Source organism: Thalia democratica, chromosome 6, assembly GCF_965202585.1.
Source record: "Thalia democratica chromosome 6, ktThaDemo2.hap1.1, whole genome shotgun sequence".
Taxonomy (NCBI): Eukaryota; Metazoa; Chordata; class Thaliacea; order Salpida; family Salpidae; genus Thalia; species Thalia democratica.
The window spans coordinates 29,721,911-29,746,810 of record NC_139170.1 but is presented as its reverse complement, the minus strand read 5'-3'; the positions used below and the strand labels follow the sequence as shown (position 1 = coordinate 29,746,810).

General features: G+C 25.4%; 1 protein-coding gene across 2 annotated transcripts; it reads right to left on the bottom strand.

The window, feature by feature from the left end:
• Window positions 1–972: 972 nt before the first annotated feature.
• Window positions 973–14,043, bottom strand: LOC145838383 (uncharacterized). Of its 2 annotated transcripts, XM_082945963.1 has the most exons (10): window positions 13,890–14,043; window positions 12,463–12,579; window positions 7,128–7,247; window positions 6,624–6,751; window positions 4,887–5,008; window positions 4,496–4,569; window positions 4,153–4,278; window positions 1,951–2,405; window positions 1,512–1,606; window positions 973–1,275 (listed from the first exon to the last, which is right to left on the bottom strand). In XM_082945963.1, exons 1-10 carry the CDS (start codon window positions 14,034–14,036, stop codon window positions 1,193–1,195), a joined length of 1,467 nt encoding a protein of 488 aa, XP_082802089.1. In that variant the 5' UTR covers window positions 14,037–14,043; the 3' UTR covers window positions 973–1,192. The 2 variants fall into 2 exon arrangements, with proteins under 2 accessions (XP_082802089.1, XP_082802090.1); XM_082945964.1 differs by lacking the exon at window positions 13,890–14,043 and having other exon boundaries at window positions 12,459–12,576.
• Window positions 14,044–24,900: the final 10,857 nt, after the last annotated feature.

The following is a 24,900-nucleotide window of genomic DNA, read 5'->3' as shown; positions in this document are numbered from 1 at the left end:
ATTATATTTCAGTACAGCGTATTCTTTTAAAACATAAAAACTTTATGCTTCACATCTAGAGCCTTTTTAATAAAAATGATAATAATTTACTAATGTAAGTCTCCATTTATATAAAACAAATTTTAATAGAAAAACAAATAATTTTTTTCGACGAATACTACTTGAAGCGTGATAAAATTTGTTCTAAAAGAATATTTTTGTTCAATTTGGAAATCAATTGATATAATATTGGACTACAACAACATGTAATTTTTCTAGTTTTATAATTATCGGCGAGTTTTAAAAAATGAATTTCTCTATTTCCATTTGAGCACGATTTAAGCCTACTATGACTCTTTTTAAATTGCTCCTAACAGAAACTAATCTAGTAAATTTACCAATTAAATCATATCCTATATATAGTTAACATAATACTTCTCAAGGCTTCAGAAAATGCGCAAACTATATGTGAATGTTTTTTTTTTATTTACGACACTTTAAATTAGGGTAGGCAACGTTTTTCAATCAACGGGCCAGATCCGGAAATAATTAGTCATTTGCGGGCCGGAGCACCTCGAACTAGTTATTTACCAGATCCGGATCTAGCCGAATAATGACTTTATAGATACGAATTTGACTAGATACTAATTTTAGATCGAGATCAGGTCGGATTCTAGTTTAAACAAAAGTTTTGGATCCGGCCGGAGATGTACGTTGCCCACCCCTACTTTAACTGTTTTTATTTAATAACTATTATTCTATATTTTTTAAAGAATAAATAATAATCGTTTTAAAATTTAAGAAAACACTTGTTCAAACGGTGAAAAGGCATACACAAAATAAGTCAGAACTTTTATAACTTAAAAAATACATTTATAAACTAGTCAAATATATCAAAAAAGTTCACAATACAGGCCAGAAACTTTAAAATATAGTTATAAATTAATAAGCTATATTTATAAAAGTTCACAAAATAGTATTTTTTAATTTAAAAGCTTAACGTGTATTTACTGAAAACTTTAAAAAAGTAAAATAAAATTCAAAAGGATGAAGTAACTAAAAATAGTTAGTTGATTAAACTATAAGTTAACCAATTTTGATAAAAATTTTCAATATTTGTCCTAAAAATTTTCATTAAATTACATTGAACTGTATCAAAAATATTCAAAAAGTTATTTAAAATTTATAAAGAAAAAGAAAGTACATAATCTTTTTACAATCCATATATTTTATGTAGTTCCGTTAATCTTTCCTCGCTTATACTTTCTTTCATAGTATCCAATATTTGTTTAATGTCTGTTAAACACAGTAGTCTTATAAACTAAACGTTTTTAAATAAAATACTATCTAATGCAACTGTTAATTTTGATTTTCAAATAATATTGCATAGAACTAATAAGTTGTAAAAATCATCTACTAGTAAAAAAATTTAGGTTTTTTCTATAAACATCTTTTAAAATAAAACACTTTATCAATTTTTCACCTAATTAAAAGCTATTATAGTAAAAAATAACTAAATATAATAAAATTACTTTTTTGACTAGCCGAATCGAGCATAAGAATCACCAGTTTGAAGCGATCGAGTTTCGAGGCTTCGAACATTAACTCACAAACGAACTTGCTATTCCTGTCAATAAGCATAAAATAAAAAATAAGTACTTTTTCTTTAATCAAAGGGTTTTTTTTAAACCGTTGTTAGTTTAACCTTAAGAGATTAGAGTTCGGTAGATCTAGTATCGAATTAATAAGTTATAGTTTACATAAAAAAATTACTTACTAATCTGTATAAAAAAACGCCGAGTTAAAACATTTAAATCTATAATCAGAGAAGCCTACGAAAACATTTTTCTACTTAAAAATTTTTTTTTTAAGTTTAAAACACATTCAGTTAAAAAATAGTTTAAAAAGTATATTTATCTGAAATAATATTTTTGTTAAAAATCTTTAAAAATTTAAATAAACGACACTAACTCTTTAGCGAATGGTAACACCGCAGCCAATATGTTTTCGAAAAAAGTGGCGTCAAAGTTGTTCTTCACGTGCTTTTTCAAGTTACTCGGTACTATCTTGCTCAAATACCCGAAAGCTTTTTCAGCGGAATGCCTTGAAAGCTTGTTGAAGTCCGCAATGAACTGGGCTGAAGTTCTAGCCAGCTCCGGAACCGCAACTTCAGTTTGCCTCGGTTTATCGACAACTTTCTGACGGGCTTCTTCTTTCAACGAGCTTTGCGTTTTCGTTGGTTCAGTTTTAGCGCTGCTTTCAGTTGTTTTTGCTCGTTCAGGTTCTTCGCTTCCGTCGAGTTCCTTGATCAATGGAGCTTTGGAACGGACCTTGGCATCCCCGGAACTGGAGAAACCGGTATCGATGTTTCGGGTTTCGTCCAAGCTGACTCCGATCTCCTGTACTTTTATTCTTCTTAGCGGTCGCTAGAAAAAAATACCGCATTGGTTTTAATATTAAACTTTAACTATTATTAAGTGTACATTTCATGATTTATCTTTGTTTAATATTTATAGTGGTTAAAGGGAAAGTATACAAGACAGGTTTAGTTTTGTAAGAAACGAGCGTTGCCAACCTTCAGTCTTAAAATAAAAGTAAAGGAAAAAATAAATTTAATCATATAATTTCTATTTAATTACAAATAAAAGGCCAAGTTATGTAATAATAAAAACAAAAATGATTAGTACTGTATTTAAAACATACTTTATCAAAGTGTTCAAAGTATGCAAAGTTTTATAGTTCAATGTTTATCTTATAGATGTGCAGGTAGTCTGCCTTATTTTAGAGGAAGATCGGTGAATTTAAATATGAGGAAAGATTTGACAGACTCTTAGCTACAGTAAACTACAAAAAAAAATAGGTGATAGTTTGCTTGCTTAGATGTTTTTATATATTCATATTATTATTAAGTCTTAGGTTACAGTATGTTATTAAACTTATTTGCATTTAAAGTTATTTTACTATATTTTATTTAAATTTTATTTCCTGTTAAACATACATGAGTCAAAAACTTGTTATAATTGTCTTATAGTACATATTTTTTAGCAGAATTGAAAATGTTTTAAGGGCACGGGAGGGTTTTCAACTTTTTCACAATTTAGACTAATCTTAATGAATTTAAACAAAGCTACAAGTTGCTTTTTACAGATTTTTAAAACTCAAAATAACTTTTGAGACATAGCCGTTCGAAGTCGGAGACTACAAAAGGATTTTATGGGAGAGGCAAACCAAAACGGCGAATAGTTAGAAATCACTAAAAAGTCTTTCTTCTCCTACGGTTTTAAAGATAACTTATTCAAACTTTTAGAAAACTATACTTGGAATATTGAGAAAATTATGTCCGAAAAATTAAAAAAACTAAAACTTTATGACAAAAAAAAAAAAAACAAAAAAAATGTTTTTTTTTTGTAAAATATTTTTATGTAAATTTTATTTTTTGGTTTTTTTTAAACTCTTTCCGACTGAATTTTCTAAATATTCCAAGGAAAATTTCCTTTAAGTTTCAATTAGTTATCTCGAAAAACAGAGAAGAAGATAGACTTTTAGTGAAATAGTCTTTTTACCCCCTACGCCCTTAACAAACGAAAGACCTTTTTCTAAGTGTTTTGTTTTAAAATTAAAGAAAATTTTATTTGCTGGTTTTGTAACCACATTTTATTTATCTTATAAAATTTTTAAAAACATGTAAAAAGAACATTTTTTAAAGTATATAATTATCTTATACAGCTTTCAAAAATACTTTTAAAATCTTAAAGACTGAATTGTAAAAAATGTGTAGATTCATAAAAATAGGAACATGTTTCATTAAAGGCTATTTATGTCAAAAAATATATACAACACTAAAAGCATAAGTAATTATTTGTTATAAATCTAAAAACTTTGTTTTTTAGTTTCTTATTTAAAATTTAATTAGGAAATACAAATAGATTAATAAATATTATTGAACAAAAAAATTACTTTAAAATCTGCCTCCTACTACTACACTAAAAAAATAATACAAAAATTGACTTAAATTTCAAAGCTATTCTATAATTACTCCTACTAGTACACTAATAATAAAGCTATATCCTTGAATAATTTTTAAGGTATCAAATGACAACTCGCAAGAAACCCTCTACCAAAAACGGGTACAAAAAAAAACTGAAGTATTTCATAAAAGTTATCAGAACAAACTTTCGATCTTCTCTGGTAGGAGCGTTCGACCGCGTTTATCCTTTGTCCTTTCGACCAAGCCGAACCGAAGGGTGGAAGCTTGGCGGATGGTTCGACTTTTTCACAACTCTTCCCACTCTGTGCGTTCTAAAATTGTAATGAGTGTCTATTAGCATTTTAAAAACAAGCTTCAATCGAAAGATCTATGACTTTATATTATGAAACACTTTTTAAATTATAATTTCATAATATCTAAAACTTCGAGGAAACAATATACTATTCAAATGGTTTATGAAAAGCATGTACCATTTACTATCAGTATTTATAGATACGAACTTGTTGTTTTCTTTAAAACAATATTTACCGAATCATTCAGTTTCTTCAATTCTGACGCGGCTTGCTTGTTTTCCGGTTCCAGTTTCAAAACATCCAAAAAGTCTGAGACAAACCGTTTAGAAACATTAAGAGATTAAATATAACTAACAGGTTATCTAAAATATTCTTTAAATAAAACCTTTTTCAAGTATTACTTATATGATTTTTGTATGAAAAGTTTATAAATTTAACTTGTTACAATTTTACAGCACATTTGGAACAAAACAAAAGAAATAATTTTTATTAGGTATAAGCATTGAACTTTTAAAATGCAAATTTTTCATTAAAAAGCTAATGTAATAAAAATTAAATAAAAAGTGAAATTAATGTTAACTGTTTGAAAACAGTGAAATGTTTGTTAAATGTATAAAATACAGTACCTTTTTGGGCGCTTGAAATTTTTCCCATTTGAACGCGCGCCATTGCTCGTCTGAAGTAAGATTTGACGTAACCTGAATCTAAAGACAAGGAGAGAGTGCAGTCTGCCTCGCATTCAACCCACCTTGAATAATAATTAATACAACTGATATAAAAAAATTTTTTACAGCATTCAACCTACCTTGAATCTTGAAACTGATAGCTGAGTATATCAAAATAGGTAAAAGATAAGAGAGGTTATAAGTTCAAATTGCAAGAAATGTTGCGAATACTTATTAATTTCAAACGTTGTTATTTTTTATTAGGCCTTGAAATTCGTAGTGAAGGTTGGTATTTTTAGATATGCTTAAATTCCTTAAACTAAATTTTATACTTCAAATGACTCGAGAAAAAGTTATTAGAAAAAAAATTAAAGTAATTTTTTGTTGGCGATCACAAAAAATAAGAATATAGTCACATTCTATCAGCTTAAGAAACTAGTTTTTATTTATTTAATGTCAGCAGGGATGCCATTTGTTTTTCACAAACTTTCTCCAGGTTTTCAAAATTTCCTTCAGGTTTTAAAAAGTACACATTTTGGGTCTATTTTTAGTTTAAAGTTAAAAACATTGAAAATATATTGTAAAGCTACTATAAATGTGTTTTTTAACAAATAAAAATTTCATAATGACATTTTTTTATCTATATGGTAGATTTTTAGTGTCAAATCAAAAATTTTCTACTTAACATTTAAAAATTGTTTAAAATTCCAGGGTTTTCCAGGTTTCCAAGTTTTTTGGCAACCTTGTGTCAGTATAACGATGTATTGTTAATAACAGCGCTGCCAAAAAATTTTAATTTAATTCCAGGTTTTCTGAACTTCTTCTAAGTTTTTCTAAGTTTTTTCTTTAGAACTAAATATAGAGTGTAAAACTGTCGTAAATAGAATAGATATATTAAAAAGATACTCTAATATTACTTTAACTGTGATTTTATAAATAAAATTCTAACAACACAAAAAAACTGTATGTGATTGGTTTTTTATACCAATCTACGTTTTATAATTTTTATGTAAAATTTGTTGAAGTTCCAGTTAATTCCAGGTTTTTTAGTGATTTTTATTCAAAATTCTAGGTTTATTTCAAAATTTCACAAATTCAAAGTTTTTCTAGGTTTCTATGCCTAAATTGTCAAATATCAGGTTTTTGCTAACTCTGTAATAAAAATATATAAACTTAGATGTTACTAAACTACAAAGCAAAACGATCGCCGATCTAATATTTTTAATAAAACCAGATTACCATAAAATTTAATTTTGTCAAATTAATACTCCAGTTTTACCTTAATCAGATTGAAAACTTATGCATATATGGAATTAAAACATAATACTTACTCTAATATTATAAATAAAATTCTAACTCAAAATGTAGTAGAATTTAAATTAATAACAGTACTGAGTCTTAATAGATGCATTTTGAAAATGAGAAGTGTTAGAATAAGCAGCTACGAACAAAATGCAATAACAGTTTAAAGCATTTACTAGATAATTTTTTAAATCTTTTAGAATTATGATCTACTGTTTTAATAAACTTTACAAAAATCTTACTTTTCAAAGCATAGTAAAAAGTAAAAAAACAATAACTTTACAAATCCATCAAATAAAAAAACTAAATAAATTAAGGAAGTATCTCTCAAAAGATAACAAACTCATTGCATTAAATTTAAAAACATATATACATATATATTTAAAAGAAACAAACTTTTTCATTTTAGAATAAGTCATGGCCCTGTTGGAGGGAAATACAGCATTGGAAGGATCATACTGCATTGCCAATGTGTAACTTTCTAACGCTGCTGCGTATTTTCCTGCTTTGAAGTGCTTGTTTCCCTACAAATAAAACGTTGAAGAGAAAATTATTTAAAAATATTTTTAACGATCTAACTGAAAGAAAAAGTTTCTTTTTATGAAGTAAGTTTTATTTACCAAAAAAAACAAATTAAATATTTATGTTCCGTTTCTAAACTAAAAAAATATCAATATGCTGTTAGAGAAAATTGCTTCAAAAATAAACATATTTTGGAGACAGCAAAAAAATAACAACTTCAAAAAAGAAAACTTTGAAAAAATACAAAACTGTTTACAGTGCAAGACTAGTTCAATGCACAACAAGCAACTTGTTCACCTGCTTTTCAGATAAAAACACCGTATACTTTGTTAAACACGTGTAAAAAATAATCAGAAACTTTAATAAAAAGTAACAGACTTTTTCCTTCTCTTCAACACTGAGTTCAATTAAATCTTTTTCAAGTTTGACGGCTTTTTTATTTTTGTCAACAATTTCGCACTCTTCTTCCTCTTCGTCTATTTCTTGCATCATTTTGTCCTTTATTTATTGACTTTAAAAAATAGTCACAGAAAAAAAGTACAAAGGTAAAAAAGATGTTGACAATAAAAATACTACATAAATTTGACAAAATAAATGTTTAAGTACTTTCATGGTTTCTATAATCTTAAAGTTGAATTCTTAGTTTAATTCCAACATAAACTTTCAAGTTAAATTAATACGAGTAATGGTAGTTAAAGATATTGCTGAAATTTCTTCATGATTACTACAAGATCACAATAATTTAAATTATTTAGTTGTTATATCCGTTAGAGAACTAAGTATCACTGTGTCTTGTGCATGTTAAGAAAAATTGTAAAACTTTTTTTAATCTGAAACTTAAAAAAAGATTAAATAGAAATAAAAAGTCACCCAGTTCAGTTTCCCTACACATTTATGATTGTGCATAGTAAATGACTAATATTACAATTATGTGCTAACCAGGTAACCAACAAAAATTTTTTTTAAGTAAAAAATAATTTTATTAAAAATATATAAAACTTGTTAACAAGTAGAAAAATAAAGCTTATGAAAAATAAAAAATACTTGGTATTTTAAAAGTACTTTTACAATCCAGTGGGCTGGCAAGTGGACATGACTTTTTTAGTGAATAGAAAATCAAACCATTTGTTACACATGATTTTTAACTACATTTCTTGTTTTCAAAATTGCGTTTTTTATCTGCTATTTTAAAGTATTTTAAAAGCTAGGTTAGTTAAGAGCGGCTAACTTTTGCTTCTTTAAGTTAAAAATTACATAAAAGCATTGCCTATTTTTACACCAAACTTAAAATCCGAACAAAGTACACAAAGTTACTAACATATATGGATTTCTTTTGATTTTTTTTGGGTATAACTTAGTATATTCTTAAAAATAAAGTTTTTTTTACTTAAAATGTTTGATACTGTTTTTATTGTTAACATATCTAAATTTTTTACTTAAAACTCAACAGTAGTTTTACGGCAACATAAGGGTATATTGAGAGTCAAATAACTAATAGAACTTATTGAAAGCCTCTTAATTATTTTCCTAAACTTTAGCACACGTATAGTAGGAAAGCTGAAACTTGCAGAAACATAAGTGGATTGGGACATAACCTTTTTTTTAGTTGCAAGCAACTTATTGAAGGCTAATAACTTTTTTTTTTTTACATACAATAACATTTTTTTTAAATAAAATGAAAGCTCTAAAGTTTTTAGTTACCAAACAACTTATCTTATCACTTGATAAACTCTGTACAAAAACTAAGAGAAAGGAGAAATTGATATTTATAAATAAGTACTTCAGATAACTTTCGTAGCTTTTTTAAAACTATTGCTGATAAAAACTATGAAGAGTTTAAAGTAATTTTGGTCTTTAAAAAAGTAAAGACAGGCTGCATTAAAGTTCACAAAACTTTTTTGATTGTTGAAGTGGAAAAATATATATACTGCCAGTTATGGTAACAAGAAATTTAGTTTTATCCTACTATGCACAACACTTGGTTTGATTTCCTAGTAACCAAGAAAGTTAATACCCACCTGACCCGTCTTTTTAACTTATATGTGAATAACAAAGTTTTGCACAATGAGAAATAGTGATGTAGCCAAATATTCAGAAAAAAAAAGGCTGTAAATAAAGATTTAATAAATTATGAGTCATAAAATGTGTATAATAGAAGCAAAGTTTAGAGTTAATTACTTCGTCTAGCACTTCTTTGACTTAACTTATGTTAGGTTACGATAAACTGAAACACATATGAGATGTATTTTACGTATTGAAAAGTTTGATCTAATTTTTTTTTTCACAAAATAATGCCCAGTAAATCCTTTACAACATATTTGGTTGTAAAAAAACAGTTAATTCTTTCCTTTTAAAAAGGGAAATAAATATGCGTTTCGGATTCGATTGTTTTAATAGTTCATTGAGCAAACTAAGTTTCGCTCAAGTAGCTCTTTAGTGCTTAAAATAAACGGAAAAGTACCAAAAAATAAAATTAAAAAGTCATTAAAAGTGACTTGTTAATTAAGTAAGCAAAAATAAAAACATATTATGTCTCCTGCTTTATAGTTCTAATTTTAGAAACTATTATTAACTTAGATTTTGTTTTAATTTGTTAATTTATAGTTATTTGCGTTGTAGAGTTTTGTTGTTGCTCAAGCTTTAACTAATTGCTAACTTTAATTAGATTTTAACAAGTCACTTTCCATTACATTTAAACATATATCTTTTAGTATGTTTGCAAAACGACCTATTGAAAAAACAAACACTAATTTCTTTAACTAAGCTTTATTTAAAACATGTACCAAGTAGGCTATGTAAAAAAATGTGATTATACTTACTGATTATTAATCCCACAAGAAGGTAAGGCACTTTTGTTATGAGTTGGTCTCATATTAAATATATTTAACTCAGTTAGAAGTTGCTTTTGACCGTTTTCTAAAATTCAAATTAGTTTTTGAGGTATACTCGAGTTGAATATTTCAATAGGTTACTTGTTTGTGTCAAATTAAAAATGTAAAAAATAATCAATTAAAACTCATACTTTAATTATTTTTATTCATTTCAAAAACTAGAAGTAAGTTATTTTTACTTTTGGTCATAAAACACTTTTTTAATTATTGCAATAATAATGTAAGGAATATTTTCTGAAACTTTTGTTTTGTTGCTTAAAAATAAAAGAAAAATAGTTAAGTTTTCAAAATTCTAAGGAAGTTTTTTGAAAAGTTCTCCATACCTTTGTAGCTTATACTTTTTAGTAAACTGACTGTGTCTAAAAAGTTATTTAAAAACTTTTTGTTTGGTAAAAGGTATTTGATAGTATACAATTTAATCTTTAAAATAAGGTTCAATATTATTTTAAAAAAAAATGTTTGATCTCCCTATGGCCTTACCTGAGCTAACAAACAATGGTGTACAACAAATCAAGTTCTAAGCTATTGTTAGTTGTCTCTTCAGGGTTGCCACTCTTTGAGCCAAAAAATCTTCCCTGAGTGACCAAAAATTTCCCTGAGTAACCTTAAATTTCCCTGAGTTTCCCTGAGTATTTTTCAAATCTTAAAAAAAAAAATTTCTCTTCTAACACAAATTATTAATACCTCATTCTCATTTTTCGTATTTAATAATAAAAGGAAGGTTGTATCTGTATGTGTATGCTTCTGCATTAAATTTATGAAAAAAAAAAACAGTTTTCAAAAACTCAATCTTAAAAGGTTTAAACCAATTAAAAATTAAAAACTAAATTTTTGCACAATTTTGTGTAAACTTGTTAGTTAACTTTCTACATATAAGAATAAAGTTTAATTTGTTTGACATTTTAATTGACAAAATTTAATTATACTATAATAATAATTTCACATGAAGAACTTACTTAAATGCATACATAATAACTTCATTATGACTTGTATGTCTTTCCGAGCAACTGTTCTGAATGCAGTAAAAAAAACTTAAAAGCTTTATTTGGAACATTTTTAGCAAAAATAAAAGTGTGTCAAAATAAAAGGTGTCTAAACTGTGACTTTTTTCAAGAAAATTTTCAAAAAGTATTTGAGTGTTAGAAGAACTTAACAAATCAATGTATTGATTAATGATGTCATCACCCTCTTTTGCTTTTAGTATCTTCATGCTGACAAGTTGTTGGACCAACCTTGTAAAGTTTCTGACACAACGGTCTTTACCCATTCCAATTAGACATGCCGGATTTAAAACAGCAGCCCTTCTAAAAAAGTTCAAACCAACAGTCATTCTTGTTTTTTTTTTTTTTATTATAGCAAATACAAAAAGTTTACATTCATTGTGAAATGACTTGAACAAAATGTTAGAAACTTTACCTTGATTTAGCAAATCTTGAATTAAAGTAGAAGCAGCACATCCTAACTCTACATCTTTTTTGTGAAAACTTTTATTTTGAAAATGCTCATTATTTAGTTCAAGTAGCTTTTTTCCACTTGAATGGGCTTCCATGAAAGAAGTAGTAAAAACAATATTCATTAACTTGTATACTAATTTCTTGTAAAATTCTAAATAACCACTTAAATAATAAAAATTACTACTTTTGAACAAAATATTGAAACTGGATTAACTAAACCTCATTCTAGATCTAGAAAAAAAATTCCCTGAGATTTTCAAAATCTTCCCTGAAATTTAGAGAAAAAATCAAAACTTCCCTGAGTTTCCCTGAGTTAAAAGAAAAATGCCAAAATTCCCTGAGTTTCCCTGAGATTTTCTACAGTTTGAAAATTCCCTGAGATTCCCTGAGTTCCCTGAGTGTGTGGCAACCCTGTCTCTTTTAACGAAAAATTTTAAATTAATTTTTTACCATAATCCAGTCAATATGCATGGTATTTTTCTCAGAGAGTGAAGAAAATTTATAAGTGCTTAAAAACCCTTAATTTGATGATTTTAAAACCAAATTATTAAGATTATAAAGTCCCAACAAATCATTAAAAAATAAAAACATATTTCCAAAATAAACGCTTTAACACTTTTATAATATTATAACGAGTGTTTTTATTATTTAAGCACTGGTGGAACACTGATCCAATACCCACGCAATGCTTCTGCCACAATTTCATTAAACTAACTTTCAAGTTTTTTTTATAGTTTATATCAACTTGTTGCCAATGACTTTTTGAATTTTTTTCCAAAATTTTATTATTCGATTTTAAGTATAAAATTAAGTTAAAGGCATAAAACTGTATTAAATCGTATAAAAATGTTGAAAAGATACTGCAATGCTATTCAAAATATGTTTTATAACAAGTAAAATTCTAAATGGTACAAAAAAAAACATTTTAAATAGTATATTTTTTGTACCTAATCAAAGCTTTATCATTTTATATGTAAATACTGTTTAAAATCCCAAGTTTTTCCAGTTTTTTTTCCTAAAATGTCAAACTCCAGGTTTTACAAGGATTGCAGGTTTTTTGGCAAACATTGTAGTAAAGTTATAAAATCTAAACAATTATAATTATTTTTTTTCCACCTTTTTTTTTTGAAATTTGATCTTTATTTTATATAGTTTTTACTAAGTTACAAAATGCTTTTTACAGATTTAAAAAATTCAAAATAATTTTTGAGATATAGCCAGTCAAAGTCGGAGGCAACAATAGGATCCTTATGGGAGGAAAAAACTAAAACAGCATATTAAACCCTATGCCCTTAAACAAAACTTCATATTAAAAGCACGCTATAACTCAGTAAGAAAATTAAAAAAAAATATCAAAAACTCACTTACAACATCTAGCTTGTCCCAAGCCTTAAAATCAAATCTACTAATTCTTTTAGCGGGTTCTTTTTTGGGTTTTGATTGTTTTGTTGGCTTAGAGTTTCTCACAGGCGGTACCATTGCTCCCTGTAAAATTAAAAGAGTAATGTTAATAGTTTGTTACATAAAATTTTTTTTTAATTATTCTAAAACAAAATAAAATTTATTAGAAAACACAATTTTATACTTGGATTACAATCGTAAAAAGGACCAAAGTCTTTTTCCAACCTTTCAACAAAATTAAGATTCCAATCAAAAAAATTTAAATTGCTCTAAACCATTATTGTTAAAATTAAACACTTTTTGACACTTTAATAAATTATTTCAAAAAATATAAATAAGACTCAAACTTCAGAACAATATATATTACATGTTTAGTTCATCAGTCGTATACTAACAACAAAGTTAAAGTTTTAAATCTAGCTTATATAGTGAAAATGTAATCAACGTAAAAGTAATAATAATAAAGCAAAGGGTAATTAACAATATATAAGTTATTTTCTTATCCAAAGCAATGATTAGACCTGGAGCAAAGATCTGATATCAGAATTTAAAATAAAGTATAGTAGTTTACCAGTTTAACTGCTTCTGTGAAGATAGTTATGTTGGAATGACTTCAAGGCAATTTAGCAAAAGGATAAAGGAGCATATTCCAAAAAGTATTGATGAATTTTGTAAAACGAGTAATAATGAAAGTAAATCTATCAGAGTAGTAAATGCTACAAAAAGATCTTCTATTGCAGAACACCTAGTAAATAATCTTGATTGTGCAAGTAATTATCACTTGAAAAGATTTAAAATTATTAAAAATTGTTTTCACATTTTTGATTTAATTAAACTTGAGGATTTTTGTATTTTGTTAAGAAAACCTTAATTGTGTAAACATAAAGACTTTGATTATACTGTTTTGTTGTTTTCATAAATTGTTTTATAAGTTGTTACGTATGTTTTATTTATGTTTTAGTTGCATTGTAATTGGAAGTACTTATGTATTGTTTTATTATTATTACTTTTACATTGATTACATTTCACTATATAAGCTAGATTTGAAACTTTACTTTTATTGCTTAGCGTACAACTGATGAAATAAACATGAAATATACATTATTGCTAAATTACCTTTGATAACATTTTTCTAATTTGTTACTTTACTCAACATTTTAATTAAGCTTTTAATTAAAACAAATAAAATAAACAATGTTTGGTTTATTAATTTTTAAATCAATCAATTTTTATAGAATATCAACAGAAGTATAATATATGTTGGAATGTTTAAATTTTAAAATCTATTTTAGTAAAATTTATAATGGTTAAACTTGTAAAGTAATTAAACTTCTAGTTAAACAAATTTATTAAAAGAGAAAAGTTATATATTTACTATAACAACAATGTTTAACTTTATTTTTAGGTTTCATATCCATGAATGATTGATCTTTTTTCTTAATGTCAGCACACCAGCTGTCAAGGCCTTTAATGTAATCATTTAATTCTGTGGTGTTCTGAACTGCTTGGCGCTGAATATCGAGAAGTTTGTTTTGATTCATTATGTTAAAATCTACAAAAAGGCAAGTTAAAAAGTAGGGACTCTATAGTATATACACAAATTATTATATTATTTGATAGTATTGCTTATAACACTTGTTAATGAAAACCAGTTATTTAAAATTTTAGCATCTAATGTTGAAATTTTCAATTAAAAAACTACTGTATTTATTTTGGTGAAATTAAAAAAATAATAAAATTACTTTAAGAAATTGAGCTATACCTGCATTCACATAGGGTTAAGGCCATAGGGGGGTAGAAGCCATTTTTTGACCAAAAATAACATATAAACTTATATTATAGTAAATTTCATAATCTTTCAGATGCTTTTTTTAGATTTTAAAAATATGAAGTAACTTTTTTTTTATGACCGGTTATATAAAGGGTTGTCTTTATAAAGGGTAACTTTAAAGCCGTTTTTCTCGAGTTTTTAAAAATGGGCTTTAAAATCTATCTTCTCCTTCATTTTTCAAGCAATCTTCTTCAAATTTTTAGGAAATGTTTCTTACATTATGAGAAAAAAACGTTATTTGTGAATTTTAATAATTTAAAAAAATAAAAATTTTATGACAAAAAAAAAAGTGATTTTTTATCAAAAAAAATTTTTTTTTTCAAAAAAAAAGTATTTCTACTTGAAATTTTTTAAAGTCACAAATAACGTTTTTTTGTTATTGTATAAAGAATAGACTGTGAAAGTTTAAAGAAGATTGCTTAAAAAATGAAAGAGGAGATAGATTTTGAATGCATTAGTCTTTTTTCGCCGTTTTAGTTTTTCCTTCCCCATAAGGAACCTGTTATGCGGCCTGACTTTGGCCGGTCATATCTCAAAAACTAATTCGAATTTTTAAAAATGGTAAAAAGCAACTAGAAGCTTAGTAAAAATTCTATAAAATAAGATCAACTTGTAAAAAACATGGCCTACCCCCTATGGCCTTAAATAATAATCATTACAAAAAATATTTGTAAGTAACAATATTTTGAACAGAAGACAAACTTGTTCATAAATTTTAGTACACAGAGATGCCACTCTATGAGTAAAAAAAAAACTGCCCTGAATCCTTTTGAGTTTTTTTCAAACTCTTGATTTTTTTTTGCTTCTGTATCAAACTACTTAAATATTATGTACTTAAAATTATCAAAAACTTTTTCTGGTAGATGGTATTAGAGATCAACTATATTAAGCTATTTTTAAAAATATTTTTTTTTACTTATTTTGAGTATCAATTTATATGTTGATATCAATATTATTTTAAATAATTAAAAGGAAGGTTGTATGTGTATGCTTCTGCATTAGATGATCACTAAATTAAAAAGTAATACTGTTTTCGAAGACTCAACGTTCAAAGTTTAATTCAATTAAAATTAAAAACAAAATTTGTGAATTATCTTATGAACCTATGTTAGTCAACTTTATATTAAAAAAAAAATGTTTTACTTAAATTTTAATTGACTAACTTTAATCTTACCACATAAAGTAATCACTTGCATGACTAAACAAATGATGATAAACATTCATTTTAGATTTAAAATAAAAACTACAATGTTATGTTTAAGAATAGTGAAGAGCTATCTAAAAAGCTAAAAAAAATTTTTTAATCATTTCAAAATCAATAAAAATCATGTTCTTCAACAGATTTTTTACATAAAATAACAAAATATTGAAACTTGGTCAAGTAAATCTCATTATAGATCTAGAAAAAATATGTCATGATATTTATAAAAAATGTTAAAACTTTCCTGAGATTTTTATGAAAAATTTAAATTTTCCTAAGCCATCTTAAGTTATAAAAAAAAGTGTAACTAACACACATCAAGTGCCTGCCTACATTACTACCAACATTTTTAATTATTTACTTTTATATTTATCTTAACTTACTTATAACTTAACTTAATGATTTACTATTTACTGAGTGCTTATGATTTGCTTATTTTTTTAAAACTTAAATTGAGTCTGTAAATAAAAAGTATATTTATATAAAAGGTGCAAAATAAAAATTTACAGTAAAAACCATAAACATAAAATATCAATAACAAATTACGCAGTATCCTTCTTTTTATTGTACCGACATATGTTTCTGTGTGTTAACGGATTAACACACTTCAACTGGGTTCTGTAAAAAAATAAATACTGTAAAGAAAAAGAATAGAAGCTAAGGTAGGTGTATGTATGTGTCCATTAAATATAAAAATAATTGCTATAGATTTTTGTAGGTTAATGGTTAATAATAGATAAAGTACTTAATGTTAAATCCGACTGTTATAAAAATATATAATAGTTGTAATTATTAAGTCTAAATTAAATAAATTAAAGTAAAAATACAAAATAAAATAACAAATCATAATATAAACTACTTACATGAAAATGAAGGAAGTACTAATTCTAAATATTTACTGGTTACTAATCATTGAGAAAATATATCTAATACTATGTCACCATATATATGAACATAGGGACTGGTTACATGACAATTCAAATTTGGACAACTCAAATTCCGACAATTCGAATTCTTAAGAAAATATTTAAAAGACTATATCTCTAAAAGTAATATAAATTTTTAAAAAATAAAAAATGTATATGTAGATCTTAGTAATATCTACAAGCCACTTTTGTCTTTTTTAAAATATCCAAAAAAAATTTCAAGACATTTTAAAATTACTAAAAATAACTATATTTTTTACTTTAATAAAGCCATATCTCAAAAAATATTTAATTTTTTACAAAAAGAAAAAAATGGCCTGTTTATATTAATATGATTTACATATGCATTCTTTATTTTAAATAAATATACATTATTATTTTATTTTTAGCCGTTTCAAATTTTTATTGAGAATTTGAATTGTCGGAATTTGAATTGTCCGAATTTGAATAGTCGTGCACCCATATATGAACATAGGGACTAGCTAGTTAATTTATACTACAAACTTAGATAATTTATTTTTTATGTTTGAAAAAAGTATTAGATCACTTTAATATAAAAAAGTAACAAACAAAAAGTAAAAAAGTCTATTGTGAATAAAAAGTAAAGCAAGAAACATTAATTATTAAATTAATAAATTAAACAATAGTAAAGGCAATAAAAGCCACAGAAACTTGGTATAATGTATATTTTTATTTATTGAATGTTTATAATGCTTTTGTCTAAATTATAACAAAATCAAAGTTAGATACATTGAGAAAGCAGATTGAATTTAATTTAATTTTTTCTAGTTTAAAAAAACAAAGAACAAAAATCAAACTTGTTATTAAGCTTTCAAATACCTGACCAATAATTAAGTTACAGCGCCATACATAAAACCACCATGACTCAAACTACATATATGTTATATAATAAGTAAAATAACTAATTATTGTTTTAGAAAGGAGCAGTCTGGTATCTAAATTAAAGATCTTATACAGATGTTTTAAATATTTAATAATTAATTTATGTTATAAATTACGAGTTTGTGTTTAATATGAAAGTTAAAATGTAAAACATAAAATAACAAGGTGGTTGGTTATATGCTAAGTATAAAACTTCAGTAAAAAGACCTCTAGCCGCTTTATTGGGCGTAGCAGGCATAAAAGCATCCGTGATTTGAATACAGGTTTCCAATTAAACTTGGAACTTAATACATTAAAATATGAAGAATTATAGTCAAAGAATAAAATGTTTATAAAAAGTCGGAGAATAGAAAATGACATGTGTGAAATAAAGATATAAAAAAATGATTGAAACTATATTTTTACTTAGAATATATAATTGTTTTAACATATATTAAAAAAGTGTATGCGTTTATGTAAAAGGTAAATGAAAAATAAAAAGTGAGAAAGTGCCAAGGTGTTATTGAAGAAAAACAGTAAGTTGTGTAAAGAGTTGTTTGAAATATTACGTCTTTTATTTAATAACTGTTTACTATCTCCTACTACAATTACCATTTGTTCAAGGCTGCACATTTGGCAGATCTTGCTCCTGCTACTAATGTTATTGTTGGCGTGGTGAAGGATACTCCTTTTCATTTCTGGTTTGGTACCATACCTGTCAAAATACTGCCAAACGAAATCTGATAAGGAGGTTAAGTTAAAGATAGGTACACCGGGCATAAGTATACTTTTAATCATGTAAATTTAAAAAAAGAGCCCAAGATTGTCATATTTTGTTTGGCAGTATTTTGACAGGTATGGTACCAAACCAGATATGGAATATAAATTTAAAAACAAATTCACACTATTTTAACTATAATGTGTGGTCTGATGGAGTAGACATCGGAATGAAAGCTTTAAAATGAGTTGAAAAATGCTAGATCAAAACCAAGTGATTATTTCAAAAAAAATACTTCAGTAGAGATTTTTGATCTAAATTTAAATCAGATACATTAAAATTTTTGGTTACTGTAACTTTAAAGGGCAGCATTTCTTCGAAAAAAATTTGAACTTAAAAGGAAACTTTCTTATTTTGTACGATGCTTTTTTTTCTATATTGGGACTAAAAAAATATTTTTGTTTGTCATTAATGATGTATACTTATTTACTGAAACTAATAATGTAATTTCAACAACATATATAATGCATAGTTTTAAAACTTTTCAATTTGATACTCAAGATTAACTTACCATTTGTTCAAAACTGGTTAAAATAGCAGCACCTATGCATACAAGTTTTAATACTTTTCAACTTAAAATATACAATAACTTTATTATTCTTTCAAAACGAGTTCAAATTGGCAGCAGGAACAAGTTAGAATAATTTTTAATACAAAATTAGTAGTGATCACAAATTGATTGTTGGTTTATTTTTTGTTACAGAGTTGGCAGATACTTTCTTTTGGATTTGATTTTTTGCTTTTATTTTTATTTTTTTAATCTAAAAGAAAAAGTGTGTTTTTTTTAAACTTTATTATAGTAAACTTTAAAAGTTAGTAAAGGGATATGAGGGGTCAAGACAGTTTTTTAAATAAATTATAGTTTATTTTATCGTTTAAGTGAAAAAGGGTAGAAATTACCTAGGATGATGTCGTACCAATATCAAGCTGGAATTATGTTGTATTTGATGTCTCTTTTAACCATAATTCTAAGCTAAAAATCAATGTTTTTAGCCTAATAAGTTTAATCTAAAAAGATACTTTGTTTTAAACAAGACATAGAAATACACAGTAAGAATTAAATTTATTAATTATTAACTAAAAGATTTAATTTCACAATATTGTAATCATACAAACTATTGTAAGAAAGAAAAATGTGAACGCTCAAAACTATGGTCAATGGATTGGTGTGGAGAAAGAACTTTTGGTCATCAAGCCTCACACCGTATATTTGTAAATAACTATGATAAATTTTATTTAGAACTTTATCAAAGTTAAACTTTAAGATTAATAAAAATAACTTTTTTTTTACTTATACTTAATGAAGAAACTAGTTCTAAAAAAATAGTATGCACTCTTTTTTAAAGCCTTTACTGCCTATATTAACTATGAAAACCATAGTCTACCATGGGCACCACACTGTTTCCTCCCAAAGATTTTGATTTTTCAGATCATGTACCTTCACATTTTTCTTGTTGCCCTCTCTACAAGAGCAACCCTGAAAAATGCAATAAAAAGGTAGACAACAAAACAAAAAGGGAAAATTGGTGAAATTGCTATAACTAATATAGTTTCCTTTTATATATATAAAAACAAATATGAGTATAAGCATTAACTGTAGAGCATAACCTATTCTAATAAGATTTACAGATCTATGTGCTAAGTACAAAAAAGCAAAAACATTCAGTATTTTCTTATACTTTTTTAATATGTAAATTACTCAGCTACAATAACTATTCCTCACGCTAATAAATACTAGATACATGTAAAAAAATAAAAACAAATAAATCACACTTATAAATGTACAACTAAAAGTATAAAAAAATAAAATAAAAGCTAAGAAAAAAACTTAACAAATAATTAAGTAAATCAACAAAAAGTTAATAAATCTCACTTAAAATTAAACTAAATAAGTTTCAATCATACATGTTCAAAAACTTTGTTACTTTTAAATAAACTTAACAATTAATTTAAAAAAAATTATAAATAAAAATAATAATCATACTCAATTAAAAAACTCAAATAAAAAAAGAAAAGAAAATAATAAATTAAGTTGGTAAATCAAAACTGCATGTTCAAAAACTAAAACAAAGACCAAATCAACTTCGCTCACACCAAGCCTATACAACTGCCATTGATTAGTCTTAAAAAGAGAAACAGAGAGTAAAAACCTAATAATCAAGAAGTCATTTTATTTGATACTATATAAAACAGAAAATTAAGATTGACTTTTGTCTGATTAATTTTTGAGTAATACATTTTTAGTCCAGATTGAAATGCTATAAGATAGTTTTGTTCTTTTAAGTTATTTGGAATTTCCTCCCATACCTTACATCCAAGATAGGATAAGGATTTAGAACCGTAAAGATTTTTTACTCTAGGAAAAAAGTAATTTGTCTCTGAAAATCTTGTTGAATAATTGTGAATTTTGTTTATATTTGTATATTAGGATTGAAAAAATTAATTCCCAATATACCTTTTATGAGTTTGTACATAAGACTCCAAACTCATATCAAAACATGTTTTCAAAATCTTTTTTTTTTTTGACATTTTCATACTGCTAAAACTTTCATTCCAACTCAAAAATGCATGCACCTTATTGCTCTATCTTAGCACAAACAGATCGCAACTTGCTCTATTTATAAGTTTATTGATTTCAGTAATTTTAGTTCTACTTGCTCTACCCCAACAAAGTAATCTATATCTAACATGACTCATCAGAAGTGAATTAAAAATGTAATACAAAGAGTTTTGAGTTATATAGTACAGTATTTTGTATAAAATACCTATTGTCTTTAATAGTTATGTTTTTAATGTTTCAATATGTTCTTAATGTTGTCCTGGGCAAGACGTTACAAGGTATTTTTAGTGTGCGACTCAATAACCAAAAGGTCCATTGTCCACCAGGTCCTAGGACCAAACTTTTTGAGCACTTTTTTGTTGTTCAATATGGTTAGACCAATTAAGATTACTGTCAATTGTAACACCAATATATTTATAATTATTTACCTTTTATATAGTTGAAATACTAATTTTTATATTTAAATTTATGTTTTTCCAAATATCAACTATGCTAGAGTGGTAGAGCATGTATCTTGTTTTGTTTAAATTTAGTCTAAGTCTGTGGTCCATTAACCATCTAAATATGTTTTTTAATTAATTATAATTACATTTATTAATTATAATTGTATTGATATAACTGCTTTATATTGTAAAATAAAAGCAATTAAATATTCACGTTTTATTAGTCTATGATAAATAAGTTTAATTTAATTTAAGTATTTGAAAAATATAAAGTTTCAGCCTAAAATTATGGCTAAAATACATAAAGTATAATATAATTTCAGCTTGATACTATTAGCAAAAATTGAAATAAATCAAAAGTGTTGAACAGATTTAGTTTTATTTTTAATTAAAAAGTAATTTTTTTTTCTTAGTAAATATAAAAGATAGGGCAGGTGGAATAACACGTGATGAGCTGAAACTCACTTGCATGACCTTCAGAAAACGTTTATTGTTGTAGAGGGGAGAGTGGGTTTCTTCTGATGCTTTTCTACCTTTAAAAAAAAAATACCAAAAGGACTAGTGCTTTAAAAATCTTATGCAAAATTCAACCTAGGATAATTTCATAAAAGTTGTACAAAAACTTTGAATGTGGTACAAATTTTCACTGCTGAAGCCACTAAAATTCTGAAAAAAGAGTCTGCATATTGATTAATATCATATCCAATATTGGTGTTGATGTTTGTTCATTTTTCTTAACAAAGCATTTTATGTTTAGGTTATGATTTAGCATCAGTTTGAAAATAAGAAATACCCTAAGCTGTTGCTAAAAGTTTTCAAGTCTTTTTTTTTAAGTAACTTCATTAAACACTTTTTGTCAATATTTTTTTTTGTTTTTTAAACAAAATTAACATAAATGGGTGCAATAAAAAAGTTATGTTTAACATTTTTATCTTAAAGAAATATTTTTATTTTAAATGCTTTTCATTTTAGATCTTAGTTGCCTAATTAATATTTTTTTAAACAAGCAACAAATAAAAGCGCTCAAAACAGTTGGTCTTAAGTACTAGACTTTTTTTTTAAGATTTTTTTTTGTGAGTTATAATAAAGCTACTGTAAATTTTAATATTTGAATTCAATATACTGAAACTTATCTATAACTTTGATGATACTCTAAAAAAGTTTCAAGTTTTCGAAATAAAACAGTTGTAAGTGTAATGAATTCATAAATCTTTCGTTTTTTAAAACTTCCTTTAAATAAAAAAAAAACTAAAAACTCGATGAAGCTATTTCTTTTTTGTTCTGTTACTAGTTTTTAGTAGTGTTTATACAGAAAAATAAATAGTACAAACATCATAAAAATCTCAGTTAATTTACACTATCATAAGCTCTAAATATTTATAATGGATAAAAAGAATTCAAAAAAAATATTTTAACTTCAAAAAAAAATAGTTGTTTTGTTGTGATTTCCATTTTTGGTAGGCAAATTAAACAATTTTCTTATCCGGCAATTAAGGTACTAGAATAAGTTACAACAGAAAAAATCTGTACTAAAAAACTGGCTTAATTATCTAAGTAGATGCCTAAGTTGTTTCTTCTTCAGTTTTGAGTTAATCGCATGCTGTTTATTTTAGTTTACTAGTTTTTTTTTTCTGAGTTTAGTTTTTATACAAAATGTATTTGTACTGTTATTGTATTAATAAAATAAGTGTATGACACTGAGCGTTTGTTTTAGTATTAAATTTTTATTAATTTATGAAATGGCCAGAAAGCATGTGTTAATCTGACTAACTTAAGCTTTAATAAACATTTAAAAGCTAAAAATGATTGATAAATCGGTAGTTTACCAATTGTTTGAACAAATTTTATGCTTAACTTTCTTATGGAAAAACTGTTGAAAGTTTGTTATCATTTTAAGTTCTATAAGCTAAAACTATTTTATCAAGTTAGCAAAGCTCCAACTTTTTAATAAAAAGAACTTTTTATTCTACGTCCTCATTTAAAGTTATGCTTTAGTTTGAAAACTTTTCTTAGAAATCTAATATTTTTCTAAAATATTCTGTTATCTATTTTTATAACTTGTATAACAATTCAATGTAATTATTCTTTATTTTGCTTCCTATATGTACCACAAAAGTTCTTGTATGCACGGTATATTATATCGTTTCTAAAAGATATAAATAGTTTTACAACGAAAGAAAACATATAAAGTATTTCACAAAGCTAGCTAAATATCAAATAGTTCTTTGTTTAAATTAGTTCTAACCGAATCTAACGTTTAACAAAATAAAACAATCATAGTAATAAGTTTAATAAAAAGTTTAATAAGTATTAATTTTAGTTTCGGCTTTTAGTAGTTTTGTAACTGAAAATAAGTAGTTTTGCTAACTTCTAATGTGAAATAGAAATTTTTGTAATCATGGAAAGGTAAGTTTTGTAATTAAAAATGAAAATATAAAGCTTTTAGTCTTGCTTAAAACGCAATAAAAATAACGGCTCAACCCAAGCAGTGAACTAACAAGTAGAAAATTATACACTTCGTTAGTTCATTGTTCTAACAATGCTGCTTTATTTAAAGTTTAAAGGTTCACTTGTATTGGTATGGCATCTTTATTTATTACAATCTAAAAACCAAACATGTTTTAAAACTGTTCTGGCTTAAGTATTTAAAAATAACTGTTAAATGCTAATTATATTAGTGTTTTGCTATTTGAATGCTGCTTTATTTTGTGTTCTAACTGTCTGCTAAAGTGTTCAATAATTGCTAGTAAAAATAAGCTTTATGTGTTTAAGATCTAATTTAGTTTCATTAAAGCATAACAGCTGATAACTATTAAGAAATTAAATTAAGTACGTTATTAGTTAGAATGTGAGTTGCTAAATTATACACGAGGTTTTTAAATGCGAAACATATCAAACCAGACAGCTTTCAAAACACGTTATGTTGAAAAGTTTGCTTACAATAACTGTTCTTCTGGCGTTTTGTTTAAAAAATGTTAGTTAAAACGCTTTTGAACTTGTACTTTACTTTTATAAGCTGCTCATAATCTATTAGTCTTTAAAATAAACAGTAAGTATGATTCACTTATTTTTTATTTATTTATTTAAATACTTTTGTTCTGTTTAAAGTTAGTACTTTCTTAATTTTGTTATCTTTTAGGCATCTTTAACACTGAAAACAAAAGAAAACAATAAAGGTATGTTTAGAAAAAATAGCTTGTTGTTAACTACTTTTTATAAGTGTTTGTTAGTAATTGTCTGTTTAGTTAACAATTAAAGTAATTTATTGCTGTAGTATTTTAACAGCTTTAGAATATTAAATGTCAAATTTCACTTGAAATGGTTTTATAAAAATAATTTATAACGTACATTTTGATTATTTAAAAAAATTGTTTTTGTAAAAAGTTAATACTCAATTGTTAAAAAACAAATTCTTGTTAGAATAAGTGTACTACGTTGTTACCATATAAATTATCTAAAGTAATTTTTTGTGTATGATTTAGTTCAGATACTGTTTCAAATAGAATTAACTTTTATAAGAGTTATATAAATTATTTTTGCCTTTGGTAATGTATTTAAAATTTTTGAAAAACTCTTAGTAATACTCAGTGGCGTAGCGTGGTGTTTTAGTCAGGGGGTGCGCAAATTTTTTGCTCGAAAAATCCCCTAGATTAAAACTTTTGTGATTAGCTATGAAAAGATCTTTTTATAAGTAATATAAATGAAATAAATTCATTAAGTAAAATAAGTTCGAAGTAACTGTTTAAAAAATACTTATATATTATAAAATCAAACAATAAAAAAA